At 37.4% G+C, this 18,529-nt stretch overlaps 1 protein-coding gene across 4 annotated transcripts in view; it reads right to left on the bottom strand.

Moving 5' to 3' along the window:
• Window positions 1–18,529, bottom strand: part of COL12A1 (collagen type XII alpha 1 chain) — a 100,075-nt gene that overhangs the window by 51,756 nt on the left and 29,790 nt on the right. For all 4 annotated transcript variants that reach the window (XM_033054057.2, XM_033054055.2, XM_033054056.2 and 1 more), the window contains 13 exons: window positions 14,501–14,770; window positions 12,372–12,638; window positions 10,298–10,490; window positions 8,717–8,838; window positions 6,030–6,179; window positions 5,824–5,943; window positions 5,137–5,301; window positions 4,811–4,957; window positions 4,059–4,198; window positions 2,768–2,897; window positions 1,617–1,762; window positions 1,221–1,350; window positions 259–398 (listed from right to left, as the gene is read on the bottom strand). In XM_033054057.2, coding sequence (XP_032909948.1) covers window positions 259–398; window positions 1,221–1,350; window positions 1,617–1,762; window positions 2,768–2,897; window positions 4,059–4,198; window positions 4,811–4,957; window positions 5,137–5,301; window positions 5,824–5,943; window positions 6,030–6,179; window positions 8,717–8,838; window positions 10,298–10,490; window positions 12,372–12,638; window positions 14,501–14,770 — 2,120 coding nt within the window. The remainder of the gene's footprint in view (window positions 1–258; window positions 399–1,220; window positions 1,351–1,616; window positions 1,763–2,767; window positions 2,898–4,058; window positions 4,199–4,810; window positions 4,958–5,136; window positions 5,302–5,823; window positions 5,944–6,029; window positions 6,180–8,716; window positions 8,839–10,297; window positions 10,491–12,371; window positions 12,639–14,500; window positions 14,771–18,529) is intronic.

Genomic DNA, 18,529 nt, shown 5'->3' with positions numbered 1-18,529 from the left:
TTACCAAAACAAATGAAAACTCTCCAGTCAGTTTAAGTATTTTTCCTCTCTGGAGGAGGAGGAAGAGGAAGAAGGGAGTACCCAAGAAATCTATGTCGTGCTCAATCAGTTTCCAAGAAATCAATACCCTTTCCTGACTGCAATCACTATGAACTGATGTACTTTACTCTCCCTGGTGGGTTATAATACTACCTTTACTATTATTTTAGTAATTTAGCTTCTTAAAATAAAACTTTCCTAGTACTTTGAAAATTTTACCTCCTTTACATCAGCATCATCAGCTATTTTATATCTTAGGATGTATTTTCGAACTTTTCCTGGGGCAGGATCCCAAACGACATTCATGGTGCTGTGAGTAACATCCTGAATTTTTAAACCTCTGGGTCCAGGCAAAGGTACTGTAAAAATAGTGATAGTAGTGAGTGAATGCTATTCATAGCAGAGATATAAGTATCTCACAGATGGAAGTGAATTCCTTTCACGTCTTTCAGTGAAAGTTTTTTCAGTGAATTAAGGCAATCACTTTCTGACAAGTTCACTGTCCTGGGCATTAGATGAGAGAGTTCAGAAGCTTCATTTCCCAGCAATGAGTAAAATAGCTATAAACTGTGGTAGTTTCACCTTTGTAACTTATGAGCACAATATTTCCAGAAGTATCAGGGATTAAGACCATAACTTTTGATGACAGTAGCCACTTTTCATCTATGGTTAATGGTTTAAAATGTTTTAAGATAACTTTTGATGACAGTAGCCACTTTTCATCTATGGTTAATGGTTTAAAATTTTTAAGGACATAAAAGTAGCCATGCTGCATGTATCTAGACCAGAAGCCTGCCTCTGCCAATAGGAAATGTTTAAGGAAAGGTATAAAAACAGAAGCCATTTTTTGATCTATTTTTTTCTTGATTTGATACAGCCTGTATTTTCTATGCTTAAGAGGATGTCTGAATTTGGGAACAAGGTTTCTAAATTAATACAAGCAAAATCAAAACCTTTTAAAAACACTGATCTCAAGATTTCCTTCATTATTCAAGTTAAAAATTATATTGTTCCCTTTTAGTAGCTGGATCCTTGTCATTGAAATTGCCTTTGAGGTCTTCGGGAGATGTATGAGTGTTAGAAAATGAATAAAACATGATTAAGATGGTCTTCTAAATGAAATATAATTAAAATTAGGTGCTGCTGAAGCAATAACAAAGCAAAAATCAAGATGTCCATACACGTCACTTCTTGTGTGGTGAGTGGGTCACTCTTCATATCACCAAACAATACGTAAGCTGTTAAAGTGTACTCGGTGTTGGGGATGAGATCCACCAGCTGCACCTCATTCACTGATGGTACCACAGGCATCTGCACATGAAAAATAACACACCAAGTTTAAAAACTGAAAAAAGCAATGACAGAAAACCAAGCAATGATTTAATTTCAAGGGAATTTTGTTTGTGAGATTCACAGTATATTTACAATTTCCTGACTGATGTCATTGTATATAATATCCCAGTAAGTTCACTGCACTTCAAGAAGTACATCCCAGTCTTTTGACCATTATGAGAGTCTAACAGTTTTTCTTAATTTATTCTTGGTAGAGCACAGGTAGCAAAGACAAATTCCCTTACCTCTTTCTCTGTGGCTGGGACTGTAGCATTCACAGGTTCATATGTTAACAAATAACCAGTAGCACCATTGAGAGGTTCCCATCTCACTCGCATATAAGTTGATCCAATGTCATAAACATTCAAGTTTCTAACTGAAGAGATTGGTACTGTCAAATAAAAAACACATATTAATTTATTTCTTAATAAATTTTATCATAGGTCATACTGCTGAGAATATTGCACATGGGTATTAGGGCATGTTATGGGTAGCAGAGGGGTGATCTGCAAACAGTGGTATTTAAATTCTTAGTTGAAGAATGAGGTAATTGTCATACCATTTTGAATGTGGCCACAGATTTTCTACCTACACAGCTAAAACTCTTATAAATCTGCACTGGATCATTTTAATATTGTAAAAAGCAGCATTAACTCACTTGAAAATTATAATAAACATAAACAACATGATTGACTTGGGATCTGTACAAAGAGGATTTTTTTGCTTTCTTTTTGTTTTCTGTATTTCTCAAATTATTAAAATATGAAAAGTCTCCACAAAATCATATCAAAACTTCATAAAAATTATACACACATTTTAAGGATTTTGACAAGCCTAATACAAAATGAAGAAGTGAAATAAACAGCAAACATTCAATATTATGAAAGAGGTAGGTCACCCTATGTTGCATACAGAGTAAATACCTGAAATCAATCATGTAGACAGCTCATAGGAGAAATATAGCTGAGCTATAACTCACAGAAGTGCCATAATTATGTTGAATTATCTTTTGCTAATTAGGAATAATGCTGTCTGGTAATAGCAGGAATTTATTAACTAGCATAAAAATGAAGGAGTACTCATTTGTTTATGATCAGATTTCAGGAATTTATAAACTCTGTCTTGTAATTTGTGTCTGTTGTTCTAGTTTTGTACAGCCATTCTTTATGAGCCTAAGAAGAAGCTGGGACAAATATTTTCTATCACATTGCAGTTTCACTTTGCTGAAGTCTTCCAGACAACAAGGTCTGAACAACCAGAGCAACACAACATAGTTTGGTAATTCAAATTAAATATTTTACTTCTGTTAAGCAGAAAATCCATAGTGCTAGAAGTTCTACTGGACAGCTCCAGTGGAACAAGTTGACATGTTATCCATGACCCGTCTCTAACTTACAAGTTGTTTCCCTGCCGATCAGAGGTTCACTGCTTTCATCTTCTACCACAGAAAACACATTAACCACATATTCTGTTTCAGGTTGCAGATCTTTCAGAACTGTTGTTCTTTCCATCCTACTTACATAAAACTGCAAGAGAAGCAATGTAAGACAAATATGTTTGTAATCTTACCTCTAAGAAAAGCAATCATTCCTTGTGAAACTGCAGAAATCACTGACAAGGAGATAAATCTGGTACTAATTTTGTATACATTTTGTCTGACAATATAGCATTATTTTTGCAAAGCAAGCTGTAGGGAAATATCAGACTGACATTTGTTTCAAACTGAGCTGGATGTGCTCAGCATCACTTTCAGTGCATTCTGATTTCATGTGTGGTTTACACTTCTATATCACTAAAGAATATAAAGAAAGGACCAGGGAAAAAAGGACCACTTTGGGAAAAATTTCAAAATCCAGGATAATCTAGATGGTTACAGCACACAGTATTAGCAACATCTTGCAGAAAAAAAATGCCAGGAAGTAGTCAAATTGTAAAGTCAGTGTGCACTGAAACAACAGCTCAAACTTTAATCAAAGGCCAAATCTTGAACTCTCCATGAGCTAAATATGAACTAAGATTTAAAAGCCACAGTCAGAGATGGGAAATTCGGAGCTACGTGCGCAGAGGCACCCAACTATATTCTTCTAAACACTTCATTTTCCTAAATACTATTATTTTTGGTTAAAGAGAGTAATGAACAATTCCGATTTCCTAGAAACAAGAATTGCCAGCCACTGGTTCTCTGTGTAGAGAAGTAATAACCACAAGATAAGTCTGATCCTATGCAATAAAAAGTTTGGAGTCATATAGTGTTAATCTAAGCACTTCTTACAACCTGTATCCCCCACTGTCCTGTTTTCTACAAAGAAGAAAATGCTTTAAAAAGAAAAAAGCGGCCTACCCATGAGTACGGTCAGAAAATTTCTGGAATAGACTAACATAACTAATTCAACTAATAAACGACAGTGGAATATGAAAATAAAAGAGTTACTAGAAACACAAGGTAACTCTGTATAAGAAATATATTTTACTTCGGGATTCATTAGATTAAAACAACCGAAGTAATACATATCCTCCTATTTTTTGTAATTTTGTGTATCATTTACCAAAGCATGATATTCTTGACCTTAGAAACATTTTTAAGTTATTGTTATATCCTATTCAGCACTAATTCAGAATGATATTACCATGATGTGGAAGTCCAAGGTTATACTGGACAATGCCAAAGATGATCATGCAATGCTAACCTGTTTAGGGCTACCTCCAGAGGTAGGATAATATTCAACTCTGTATCTATCAACACTCTCAGGAGGTGGGCTCCATCTCAGTCTGAAAGAACGAGGTGTCACTTCTGAAATAACTAAATTTGAAGGAGGTGGCAAATCACCTGCAAGAAGGAAGCAAGTTAAAAAGACATTAATTTATCTTATCAGAAGGGCAAAAAAACACTTAATGTAGTTGCTTATATTTCTTTTTCCTCAGGAGTTCTTAAAACAACTGCATTAAGAGATAGCTCATCTTAACACACTAAAGACTAGTTCCCTGTAATTCCTATTCCACCTTCGACACCAGTGTTTCACAGAAGAACCATCAGCTAACATTACTGTTTTCCCATGCTCAGCTTTGCTTTTGGGCCATCAGACATTAATGCTTGAAAAGAGCAGGGCTGCTAAAATTTTCCTTATTGGATGAGTATCATCAAAAAACATGCCACAATGAATAAAAAGCTGACACACTAAGAAAGACACTTCACGATTCTGGGGAGAAAAAGAAGGCACATCCAGCAACGTCATGCTGCGTTAGTTACAACACAGTCACTGCTGGAAGGAAAGGAAGGACCCCTGCAGGGTAGTCCAGGTGGTCTGCACAACATCCTCACACCAGCAGCTGAAAAAACAGCCCACGGCTAACACAGTGTTCCCAGTAAGTAATAAAAAGGAATTAGCAGCGCAAGCACGTACATGGAAAAAGAATGAAATAGACTGAAAATGTGATGTACCTGGACCTTTCACACTGTTACACAGATTTGTGGTTACATTATCAACAATGGTAGCCAGGTAGGGGAAATCTACAACATTGTAAGCGTGGATGTCATCTGGATCCGTTGCAATCTGCTTCAATTCATTTTCATCTGCATTTTTAATACCTTACAAGCGAAGAAGAAGTAAAACATGTTAGAAATTGTGGTCATGAAGCACTATAACATGCAATCAAGTTCCTAAACACATTCTTTGAATACCTTTTACGTATGTGGCCACTTCTCTGCATGTTTAACAGATGAGGGGGAGGGAGTTGCTACAGGCCACCCCTTCATAGAGTACTTACCAATTGCATACAGTTCCACTCCCTCGTCTCTGAGTTTTCTTGAAGGGGTGACTACATCATCTTGTGATTTGCCATCAGTGATGAGAACACCAATTTTGCGAGCTCTGGGCCTTAAGCCAGCAGCTGGTTTGAAGTTGTTTTTTAAGATGAAATCCAAAGCCATTCCTAGCATGACACAAAGAAAGTAACCATCACTGTAAACTATTTTCATATAGTAGTCATGGTAAAAGACATTAGTGCATCCTAGTGACTTCACTCTGACAACATAGTTCTGCAGTTTATTTCCTTCTAGAAGGATTTTTAATCTAGTTGCAGCCCAACATCTAGACTTCTCAGCAACTGATGCTATTCAGCGCTCTCTTACCTGTTGGCAGCACCCTCCTGACTTCCACTACCCTTCCTTCTGGTTCCTGGTTGTCTTCATTCCAACCCTGACATGGAACTGACCTTTCTTCTTCTCATAGGCTTAACAGCAACACAAGCTCCTCATGACCCAAAATCTCTTCTAACACATTTCTCCTGAGTTTATAAGCCTATGCTGGGCCTGCTCTTTTCTAACCATACTGAGCTGAGCTGTTAAGTCCCATTAATCACGGACACATTTGAGTTCACTGAACAATATCAGGGTCAGTTACTAGAATCCTTTTCACTTTTTACCTTAAGTAAAATCCTGGCACTGTGACATACCTGTTAGAGTATTGCCTCCTTTGTATGGTAAGTTGGCTACTGCCTCTAATAAAGACTGTTTGGTTCGGTAAGAATTGAGATTCCATTCTGTCCTGGGGTCACCACTATACTGTGCAAGACCTGGGAAAAAAGCCACCATTTACTCAGTTATTATGTGTGTCTGTAGCAGGTATGCTCCATTTTCTCGCCAACATATGAGAACTTACCAATCTGTACTTTGTCAGGACCAATATCAAAAACTTCAACAATACGGGCAATGAAGTTCCTGATGGTTTTAAAATTTGGCCGGCCAATACTCCATGAGCCATCCACCAGCAGCACAATATCAGCTTCTGCTCTGGTTCTACATTCTAAACCTGCCATGTCAACCAGAAAAATACAGCCTTAGCATGATGGCTTTCTTTCCCCATCCTTTTAGATGACATATGTCATGAGTTAGCTTCCAAAATAGCTCTAGTTTTATTCACTGGCACTCCGTCAAGTATGACCTATTCGAGAGCATTATTCACACTAGTCAGTGGTTCCATGGCAAAAGCTGTCTAAATTCCTTCATGTATGTTTCCTTTTAAAAATAAGCCTTTGCAAATGTCAAGGCCAGTGTTCTGTATTGTCATGTCATTGTCTGTTTTGGTCTTTAAAGACGGATGATAACTTGATTTCAGAAGTTTTGTACAAGACTACTAGAAGAACCACTGATATGGCAGTAAGCACTATTAGATTATTCAATTTTATGGTATTTTAGTCTGTCACATATAGCTAAACTACTGATTAATTTTCAACCATGTAATAGTAGGATTAACAGCACAGATTACAATCACTGTCAAATAAATATCATTCCTCAATTTTCAGGGGAAAAAGACATAATAATACATATGGTATAGAAGTTTGCATGTACAGAAAAGAAAGAGCACAATCCAGAGAAGACACACAAACATAAACACAGGTCAAGAAATGCAGAGGGAACAAGAACAAACATTCATATAAAGCTGCAATGTTCTAAAAAGGTAGGAAGTTATTTCAGATATCTTCAGTTTACAAATTACAAAATAAAATATGCATCATATTGTTTTCATCACAAGGAAAATCACAAAATATTTATACAAAACAGAAAGACACAATAATTTTATCCACAGCCATTTGCCAAAAAAAGAAAAAAAAAAATAGCCAAAATCCTTTCTCTCTTTTTTTCCTGTAGATTTTGTTACCAGCTGCAAATTTTCTGGCTTCCTGCCATCAGAGCTTCTGGTCTTTATATGGAAGAAATCCCATTGAGAAAAATCATCCACACTCATCACAGTTGAAAGATATTGTGATTTCATATATGTTCCACAGAATTGATCCAACACTGTAGACTCATGAATATAACTATTCCATGTACCTGGGGGTTAAAAGCATGATCCTCTTCTGCACAGAAAATATAGATCTAGTCTTTAGTCAGGACAATAGAATCAGTTGGGAGTAGGGTTTAAGTCAAACCATGTTAGTTTAAAAAATTGCATGCATAACTTTAATATGGAAGTTAAAGTTAACTTTATGTACAATATAAAAGTTAATCTACTTTGACTTTTATGTTTCTTCCAACATATTATAGTCCCCTACATGGAAAATTCTAGTAAATGTGCCAGATCTAGGGTGATTTTTTCCCCCCATTAATAAATACTTTACTATTACATTTACAGTCCAAGATATAAATACATTCTTCACATTAACCATGACTCAAATCCATGCATTAATAAAACTAATCAGCTTAGAGAGTATAACACCAAAGACAGAAATGAGAGCTGCTATAATGAAAAAATAACAAACCACTCTTGGTGCAATTTTTTGTTGCCAGACTTATTAAAGCTTTAGTCTAATGTCACTGCTGGCCTGTTTTGGGGTCTTTTTTTCAGTTTTACCCTCTAGTATTAGACAGAGGGGGACACCAATTAATTAAAAAGTTTCTAAAAATGTTTCAATAAAGTTATATACAAGATAGATATTTTTTACATAGCCCAGTCTGGGCTAAGCAAAAACAATACAGTCAGCCATCAGAAACTTTTTTTCTTTATTTAACTGTGAAAAGACTTTGCAGTTAGATTCTTTCTCCTCCATAAATTATTTCTGATGGTTATATAAGCACTGAAATGGCAGAGGAGAAATATACTTATTCATGTATACTTGGCTACTCAGAAGTAGACCTGCTTTTTTATGCTTTCCATTAAGGATTGAGCCCTGAAACCACACCAAAGGGAGATAAAATCATAACATTCACAGAAACCTTGAAAGAAAGGTTTACTAGCTACACAGAGAGAAACTCCCAACTAGAGAGCACTCTGCAATTGTCTTTGTGAAAATGTCTCTTGCTATTATAGAAAATAACCCAAAAGACTAAACAATGACTATGTTGAATATAATGCTAAATTATATAGATTAGCACTAGGACATTCCCAACTATCAGATCTTTGTTCATATATCATTTTAGTCTTAAGAGTCACCATATAAGGATAAGCAAAGGGCCAACAATCTGCTTAAAATTCCTTGTTCTACTCCTGAGAAGACCCCTGTAGATGAGCCATGATCTCTGTTCAAGAATTTGACCTTATGTGATTTAACACAGATGTGGACAGCTTGCAAATGCAATGCAGATGGTTTTGAATAATCAGCAAAACACAGGTTGCCTGTGTTATCATCTTTGTAAGATCATCTGAAGGGTGCAGAGAACTAGAACTGTGAACTGGGGCATGCTTTGTGGTCATTTCAGACCAAGTTTTATGTCATTAGGGAAGGGAATATAATGAATCCTATAAAAAAGTATGTATGTGCTTTAGAAAAACAGAAAATGTAGTAAGCTTTTGATCTTTTTTTTATCCATTATACAAGAGTGCCTTTTCTTCAATTCAGTCATGTTTACCTCTAGATAAAAATGGCTCCGTAGTAGTATCTGAAAGAGTGGTCATCTCTTGTCCAACCAGAGGGTTGCTCTCTCCTCCTTCAAACATCCCAAAAACATTTACCTTATAGGTAGTTCCTGCCCTGAAATAGTCAAAGAAGTGTATTTTAACTAAAGTCATTTGGCTAGTTAAATGCTAAACACTTCACTTATTAAATGCTCACAGGATTTTACACTCTATACTTAAATGTATAGCCTTCCTCATTTAATTTTGTGAAGAGAAACTGTCCAGGCAGCCAGAGATCAGGTTAGGAAAGCTAAAGCCCCAATAAACTAAATCAGGCCAGGGACATCAAGGGCAACAAGAAAAGTTTCTATGGTACATCGATGATAAAAGGAAGACTAGAGAAAAAATGGGCCCCTTTCAGAAGAAAACAGGAGACCTGGTTACCCCGGATATGGAAAAGGCTGAGGTACTGAAAAGTGCTCCAGCCGCACTGCTGGAAGGTCACAGAGGGAAAATGCAGGGACTGGGCATGATGCCTGGGCTGCATCACAAGAAGTGACCAGCAGGTGATTCTCACCCTCTATTCTGCTCATGTGAGACCCCACCTGGAGTACAGCATCCAGCTCTGGAGACACCAATATAAGAAGAGCTTGGACCTCTTGTAAATGAGTCCAGAGGAAGATCAAAATGGTGATCAGAGGGATGGAGTACTTATCCTGTGAAGACAGGCTGCAAGTTGGGGTTGTTCAGCCTAGAGAAGAGGGAGGTCTGGGGAGACCTTATGGTAGGCTTCCAGCACCTAAAGGGAGCCAAAAGAAGCTGGACAGGCACTTCTGACAAGGGCATGTAGTGATAGGAACAGAGAGTAATGGCCTTAATCTGAGACTAGATTTAGATCAGATATTATGGAAGAAGCTCTTTACTGTGGGGGTGGTGTGACACTTGAACAGGGGTGGCCAGAGAAGTTGTGGATGTCCCATCCCAGGGCATCAAGGCCAGGGTGGATAGGGCTTTGAGCAACCTGATCTATTGGAAGGTGCCCATGGCAACAAGGCTGGAAACAGATGATCTTTAAGGTCCCTTTCAACCCAAACCATTTTATGACTGCATGGTTTTTTGACTTGATCCTATTTTAATTCTATTTAATATACTTGCCTAACAGATTTTGACTTGGTGTGAAGTCTGCTTTAAAAATACAAGCCTCTGAGAAAATGAATCAAGAGCTAAACTAAGCATCTTTTGAGAAGCATGAGACAAGAAACTTTTGAGAGGGAACTTTAGAAATCCCAAATATCCATCAGTTTTTCATTATCCTCCTCATATGTGAAATACATATTCCAGCTCCAGCCTATATCTTTCCTTCTTCAGTTCCTGTGAGGACATCACAAGTGACGTAAATGGATAATCTTAGAAAGAAACCTTCCAGATACCTTTCAGAGATGGCATAACAAGATTTTCATTGATAATTAACAAAATTACTTGCTTAACTTACAGTAGATTTTTCCAGGCATTTCAATACCAGATCATGATTAAACAAAACCCTAGGTTAAATTTATTTAAAGGAAATAAAACAAAACATGAGGGAATTACCATACCTAAGCTCCTCCAATACCACTGTGCTGTCGTATGGCCCCACTATTAATTCTCCTAGGCTCCGGTCATCTTCAGTAGGGTGGAAAGTTACTTTGTACCCCTTCACTCTCCCCGGGGCTGGCTCCCAGGTTACTCGGAAACTTGACATAGTTGAATCAGAAGTTCTCAGATTTCGAGGTGGCTTAAAGGGAGAAGCTGAAAGGGTGGGAAACAAAAGAGTTTAGATCAGGTCCACACATGGAAAAAATCAACAAGTATGCTTTTAAGTATATATATATATAAACATATATGCATTCAAATCTAGTATTAGTGACAGTCCTAAACTCTTTGTTCCTTTCTTTAGACACAGAGACAAGCACACGGGCCAAGTCTATTTTTCAGAGGCTCCCTCTGCAGTCAATGGACTGAGGGATAAATTGCCTGGCAGCTAAAGCAACTTCACCAACCACAGGTGTGGCAGTGTGTCAAAAAACAATTCTTCTGAGGCGTGCCAGCCAAACAGCTTGAGGTTTTTAGGTCAAGAGCAACTTCCTCAGAAGACTAACAGCTGCCCACTGCAGGGCAGTTCTCACAGACAGAGAGGTGAACAAGCTGCTGCATTTTGTGCAACTTTTGCTTGTGTGCCACTCCAAAATGCAGTCATGGAAAATAATGCAGCAGTGTAACCTCAAGGTTCCAAAAAAAGTGGGAAGTAGAGTAAACAAAAAGTTACCACTATAGCTTTGGCATGACAGACAGGGGAAAAAATAAAGATTTTGTCTTGTCCCTGTGCTTATTGTCTAGCTATAGTTGAAATATCATAAATATCCTCAAATTGTGAATTCTGCTGAGAAACATTAGATAGATTCCCACTCACAAGGAAAAGTACAGATTCTGTGTCTCATCTCTCATCATACTCCCTGAATTATCATGACAGCTTCAACTAAAAAGATGATTCAGGCCTCACTTGCTTTCAAAGTGTGTTTACCACACAGTTATTTAGACTGAAAGCAGAGGCATATCTGTACCAAGATGAAAAGTTCAAAAATCAAAAGCAGCTGGATGATCTAAAATTTATCTCAGAATAAATTTCAGCATTAAAAAACTAGGTATTGGGTAAGAGCCAATCAAGTTTTTGTGACTCCTTTATATCAACCACATTGTAGGTTAAGAAGAAACCTTTTTTCAGTAACTGAGGTGCTGATATCTCCACTGTAAGGACACCTTTACCTTACTTCGATATAACATATATTGTACTTCATTCAATATAACATATATTCAGAAAACAGAGCATGGCAGGAACTATTTACAGAGTACCTCAGCGAATGGCACTAGTGTCACACAGGCAGAAACATCTTGAAAAATATTCTCTTTTTGTAATACTTTTACATCTATGGAAGCAAAAAACTGATACTAAATCTGATTGATCTGAACATCTAAAGAACATTTCCTTACAAAATGTAAGACCAGCATCACATTCATGCTAAAGGTAGAGTAGAAAATGGCTTTTGCTTTTACCACAAAAATGCCTTCACTGAGATTTAATAAACGTTTTAGAGTTTTGGTTTCTGAGGGAGAAGTCAGCTTGCCCAAAAGACCATGAAGTCCGACTGACTCCACAGATGAATCTTCCAAATCACCTACTCCCCCTTTTTAGTATCTTGGGTTTCCCACAGAAAATATGGTGACTAGAGAAGGCAAACCTAAACAACAGCATGCTGGGCAGCTATTTAATCAATACCCACAAGCAAAATGCAAATTATACAATGGCTGACAACACTTGATTATGTGGTCTGTCTTCCTCACAAAACACCTAATTTGAACTTCTGATGACAGCATGTCAAAACAATTCTAGCATTTTCAAACAGATTTTACACCATATTTACACCTTTTAATATCAACAGCAAAAAGCTGTGCTCAGGCTATGCCACATGAAATTTCAAACAAATCAAATTCTCTTCTCAAACTTCTAATATTTTCTTCAATTTGCCTGTCAATTCACAATCTTGACAGACTCCACCTTGCTTTCCATGTTTCCTGATTATTAAGCACAAAACTTGCATTATGAAATCCTGTACAACCTCGAGCGGTACATACCTGTTGTTCCTTCTCCTTTTCTTGATTTCCCATGTCCAAAATCATAAATTGGAACGACAGTTATGTCATACGTAGTTCGGGGCTTAAGTCGCTTTAGCACTATGCTGGTAGCAGGACCATTTACTCTTCCAGACATTTGTCTTCCTCCGCTGCGTGGTTTGTAGTTCACACGGTAAGACAAGACTTTCCCAGGTGAAGGCTGCCATGTAACTCTCATTGTGTTTTCTGTCTCGTTGTCTACTGTCACAGTCCTGGCATTTGGTGACACTTTTCAGTGTAAAAATATGGACAAATTTTTACTTTATCATATTCAAATATATTCAAATGCATTACTACAAAATTAGTTCTGCTGTATTTTTTTTAAATTGCCTTTTTAAAAATGTCAGTATTTGATTGTGAGGGGACACTGAAGAATCTCATAGGCCATTGTTAATTTTTTTTTAATTGGAATGGACTAAACAAACAGAAGTGTGGTTTTCACTACTGAGACAATAAAGGGTCTCAGTATAAATTACATGATGACAAAGCATAATTGGGGGTTTGATTTAATGTTTTCAGTAATCCATTAAATAATGGATTCAGCACTCTCAAATGAAAGTGATAAATTATAAAGTTGTTGATTTTCATGAACACAATGTCCTATAGAGTTCGGATTTTCTAAGTTTTGACTTTACAGGTCTGATAAGGTATTGGTGAATATATATGGCTGTTGAACCCCATGCATACTGTCCTTCAAATAGAGGTGAGTGACTTTCCAAACTCTTGGAAAATCACTCATCGCAACATAGCATATGTGCTGAAATAAGCCCATGAACTAATAAAGCATTTTCTCGACAAATTGCAGCATTCAGCTTCTAAGAGATATTTTCCAGACTGCACAAATGGTATAAATAATCCCAACTGAACAGACAGGTATGCAATGCTGGCTGTCAGCCAAAATAAGCCATCCAGGTTTTGGCAAAGCTTGAACCTTCTTGGCATGGTGAAATTGGTCAGTATTTCACCACAAAGTAAAGTGGGCTTTGTAGGAACTGACAATTTCTAATTGCATGTATACCAGAAAGATACAAAATTAGTTTCAGGATGTTAGCCCCAAGTCTGGGGCTATTGATAGGCCTACTAGCAAGTTCCCTCAGTCAGCACACAGAGTCAGCACAAATGATATGGCTAGGCTGCCTACCTAACCTGGAAAAGCTAGAACAGCTGGTGTTGCTGTGCTTGAATAAAGAACGAAGCTGTGGGACAGCACTCTGCTTTGACTCTGGGGAGTCAGCTCTTACTAACAGCAGCAATCACTACTCTTGCAAAACCTTAAGAACAACTGAACTGGGTCAAGGACAAAGGTTAAAGTAGTTCAGCAGCCTGTCTCCAACAGTAGTCAAAACAGATTCTTAGGACAGAGCACAAGAACGTGTAAACACATATGATGTTTCCCCAGAGCCCTCCCCCAGGCTTTGTCTTCACATGGCCCCTTTAGGCAAACAACAGAAATGTCAAGCCTCATCCAGGACATCCCTTCATTCATTCTGACTCCTCTACTTGCCAGTTCTTGCTATAAAGAAACAAGTCATCCCTGGTCTCTGTGTTTTTTCACTTTGCCTACACTGCAAGAGAGCCTTGAGCCTGCTTGACCCATACAACATAATGTTTGGCAAGTAAGAAAGAGCAGAGCACCAGAAGGGTAAATAACAAACATCAAAATCACCCAGTAAGCCTCAGTTTGAGGACTGTGAAGAATGGAAGAGCAATAATTTGGAAAAGAAACTCATTGCTTCTGTGGGAATTTACCCCATCTTTCCTCCTTGCTCTATCCATATTTCCTGCACCTGATGTTTAGCAGTCACACCAAACCCATAAAAGGTTGAATTCAGAGTAATCTGCACACAAAATCAAATCGTAACTTGGAGGTAATTCTTGCTGAATCAAAACCTATATGACATAGATTTTCTGTGTTTTTTAATGGTCCAACAAAAATGTCAGAATTGGCTGAGCTGAGGTGGCATTTTGGTTTGGGGAAACTTTTCATTTAAAAATATTATGATAAAGAAAAATAAGGTCCATTTTCTTTAAAAATTTATAATTTCATCAGAAACAGAATGCTACAAATGGTGGTAATGTACTACACTTACCATCAGTAAAAGCCTCTCCTTCCACTGGGTCTCCTTCTCCACTGCTGTAGGCTGCATATACTGAAAACCTGTATTTAGTCTCTGGCTCCAAGCCTTCTATCACAGCATCCACTGTATTTCCAGGGACTCTCTTCTCTCCCATGGTATCATCATAAAGTGATTTCCATATGATCCTGTAATGATTAACTGTTCCTGGAGCTGGTGTCCATGATAACCCAACTGTAGTGTCAGTTATGTCTGTGGTAATCAAATTACGTGGTGAACCACGCTCTGCAAGAAAGAAAACAGCATATTCTCTCTTAAATGCTAATAGTAAATGTTAGCAAAGTACAAATGTAAAAGTCAAATAATCTTAAGAGCTAAACCAAACTTTCCCCATCAATATTATTTTCAATAACATACAGTCCCAAGAGAAAACAGATGAAGGTTTCAACAAAATGCTTAAAGCTAACTTTAGACTATAAATGATCCTATCCTTACCATGTAAGATACTTAGCAGTCTACTATGCTTTAGAATATGCAAAATAAAAATGTCAGTACAAAGACGTGGAATGAAGCCAGTGCTTAAATGTGATGCAGCTCTCTTAGGTAAATTTTAACTTTCAAAAAATATATTTTATTTCATTCATTCATTCATTCATTTTTATTGTTATATGTGTAACATTTTTCCCAGGGTTAAATAATGGAGACTTTTCACAGAATCACAGGGCCACAGAACCTGTTGAGTTGGAAGGGACCCAGAAGGATCACCAACTACTGGCCCTGCACAACACCATCCCCAGGAGTCACATCATGTTCCTGAGAGAATTGTCCACACACTTCTCAAACTCCATCAGCTGGAGCTGTGACCACTGCCCTGGGGAGTCTCAATCACCATCTGGGTTAAGAACCTTTTTCTAATATCTAACCTAAAACTCCCCTGACACAACTTCAGGCCATTTCCTTGGTCCTGTCACTGGTCACCACAGAAAAGAAATCAGTGTCTGCTCCTGTCTTGCTTCTCATAGCCAACTTTTCACCAAACAGGACCCTCAGTGGGTCCCTTTCCATGGCACTGCTTTCCAGCATCTCATTCCTTGCTCTGTCCATAAATCCAGGGTAGTCCCATCCCAGGTGCAGAATCCAGCACTTTCCTTTATTGAACTTCATAAGGTTGGTGATTACCTAGGCCTCTAATCAGTCAGAGTCCTTTCTATGACAACTTTATTTTGTTATTTATTAGCACTCATATCTTCCAGAGTCCCATTTACCATATCATCTTATGATATTTCATTTTATATTCACAACTAATTTGCAGTGTGTTTACATCATCCGACACTTACTGTAGAGAACATTCTCCATCTTTCTATTCATAAGACCTGTACCTCTTTCCTCCCTGCAGTTTGTTTCAACCAGTTTGGAACAAAGGAAGCAGCTCTTTAGTCTGTGAAATCCAGTTGTCAGATGGATATGTGAGTCTCACCTAACACACCAGAGTAATTCCTCTGCTTAAAAGAGAAGCTCACTGGTCTAAAGTGGTGCAGTGAAAGGAGTGCCTCTGTTTAATGTACATTTATAACATATGTTCAGTTTTCCTGTTGCAATGGCTTGCTTTTGATGACAGGAAAGGAGCACTGACTGGTGGATTTAGTGCAACATCCTCACCATAGCAAAATCTGCAAAAGGGCTTTATGAAACCAGATCCACATAGACAAAGAAGTACTCGGTTCTTTGGTGTGTATTCTCTGTGGGATTTCTCACTGTACAGGACATTCCTGAGACACTCTTGCTTAGCAAGAGGACGTAAACACTTGGGGTGGCCTCATGGAATCACAGTTAAGTTCTACCCTCACTGATAAAAATATATCCTTATACTAATCCATAACAGTCACAGGACCAGAATCAAAATTCTTTGAACACAGAGGAATTCAATACTTATCCAATTTCCACTACTTAGTCTCATTGCAAGAACAGACCTCAGTACATTCAGAAGCTTGAAGCATTTTCAGGTTGAGCAACAAGTTGCTCAAAGTTATATACTGAGTTTTCACTTTTCATATTCTTTTGCTTCCATCACAATCTGCAACATTTGCAAACACAATCTACTGGAGCAGAAAAGATTGTCTGTAGAAAGTTTTGGTTTGTTTTAGAAACATCTCATTGGTAGTGCAACTTCATTAAAAGTGAGCCAATTAATCCCATTTGGCTTAATGATGAATAAAAATTAATGTCAATCTATCAGAGATTCACCAGCTACACAAAACACAGAATCAGAGAGCACCATAACAATCACAAAGATGACTCTCAAATACAGCTAACAGAATGTGTTGGGGGTGGTTCTGATTTTAATTCAGTCTTACGGACATTCCTTCATTTTTTTCTGGAGACAGTTCTTTTTCCATCCTAACTCTGCACCAGTTCTTAAAATTGTACCCTCCAAACTGATTTTTAGCCTCACAATATAAATTACCACAATTTATGGCACCTTCTCTTCAAAAAAAGTTTAAGATTCAGAGGGCTTGGTAAAGTTCACTTATAATTTCACAACAGTGATTGCATACACTTAAAGAGTTATAGTGAAAAGGCCCAATTCAGCTCATGCCTCATGAAGTCTCACAAAATTCAGTGACTGCAGGAAATGAAAGCCAGAATCTTAACTCTAAATAACAATTTTCCTGGAAGCCTGAAAAAAAGATTTGCCTTCAAAAGTAAATTACACCAATTTTTCTGTCTGCTCTTAAGCTCCTACTCTCAAATCTTGGCTTTTTCATACAATAAAAAAAAAAAATATTAAGGCAATCCAAATGGAAAAAATATGGAAAACCTAACTTGATAGAATGCACAGATGTCTCACAATAAAAACCTTTCTTTCCATATTTTAATGTAATATAAATATACAAGTTACTTTATTTTGGCTACTTTAAAACATGGCTCTGCCACAACATGATTTCAGTATTCAAGTATCTGCTACCACAGCACAATTTTTTGCAAGTCTACTCTTGGATACTACAGCTAATGATATATGTTGGAAATACTGCAAAAATAACTTCTTATTTAAAACCCTTATTGATTAAGTCATTATTGAGGTCATTAAATAACAGAGGAAAATAATTTGTTTGGAACAGACTATAATGAACAGCAGTTACTGTAATATGTTGGTTCTGAAAGAAATATTCTTTGGAACTAAATGTCTTTTTTATAAGGCAAGGTAAAAGAGGGAAAAGGAACTGGGATTTCTACCAAACCACTAGAACTAAATGGAAAATTTTTACTTCAAATAGCTGGAAACTGCTGACAAGACAACTTACCTACTAAGGGAAATTGGACTTTTTATATGTTACACTGCAACTGAGAACATTTCTTTAACATAACACGCTAACTTGATTTGCACCTCACGTGTGAGGTGGAAGTTCACTCACCGCTTTTTTTCTGCTCCACAGTGGGTTTTTTTAATTTATTATTAGAAGAACAGCTATATTTAAGATGCAGTCCAACTCTAAGTCTTAAACTGTTAGGATTCCATTAAATATTATCAAAGCTGCTACATTCAGAGTCAAGAAACATATTTATGCTCCACAAAAACATTTGTATAATGTGGTCGCTAACAAACATACAACGAGACCTATGAAATATCCTTTCCTTGGATTAAAACAAAATACCTGGGTAACTTGGTTATATTCTATGTACACACAAACATTCCCAACTGGAACACCTGAGTACTCCTTTTTTTTCCTTTGGACAATGTGTTCAGAAATGCTTGTTGAACATCCACTTCTTGCTGCTTGTTTAAACAGGATGTTTAAGGAGCATGGAGAGATAATACACATCGTAAGAAAAGTGCTGGCTGACTAGCAAAAGACTCCTTCTTTTCCTTGACTGGAAATGGAAGCTAGTGTATGTTCATCACTTCATACAGCCCCCAAGACATGAGCAAACAAGGATGGAGTTGGTTTTTTATTAATTATTCCCTAACAGGCATGAGTTCCTCTGATGCTCTGGAGCATCAAACCAGCTGGTGTAAGCACAGCTGTAAACCATGGTGAGTACGTA

The sequence above is a fragment of the Catharus ustulatus genome, chromosome 3 (genome assembly GCF_009819885.2).
Source record: "Catharus ustulatus isolate bCatUst1 chromosome 3, bCatUst1.pri.v2, whole genome shotgun sequence".
Lineage (NCBI taxonomy): Eukaryota > Metazoa > Chordata > Aves > Passeriformes > Turdidae > Catharus > Catharus ustulatus.
This window is presented reverse-complemented; position numbering and strand designations above follow the sequence as displayed.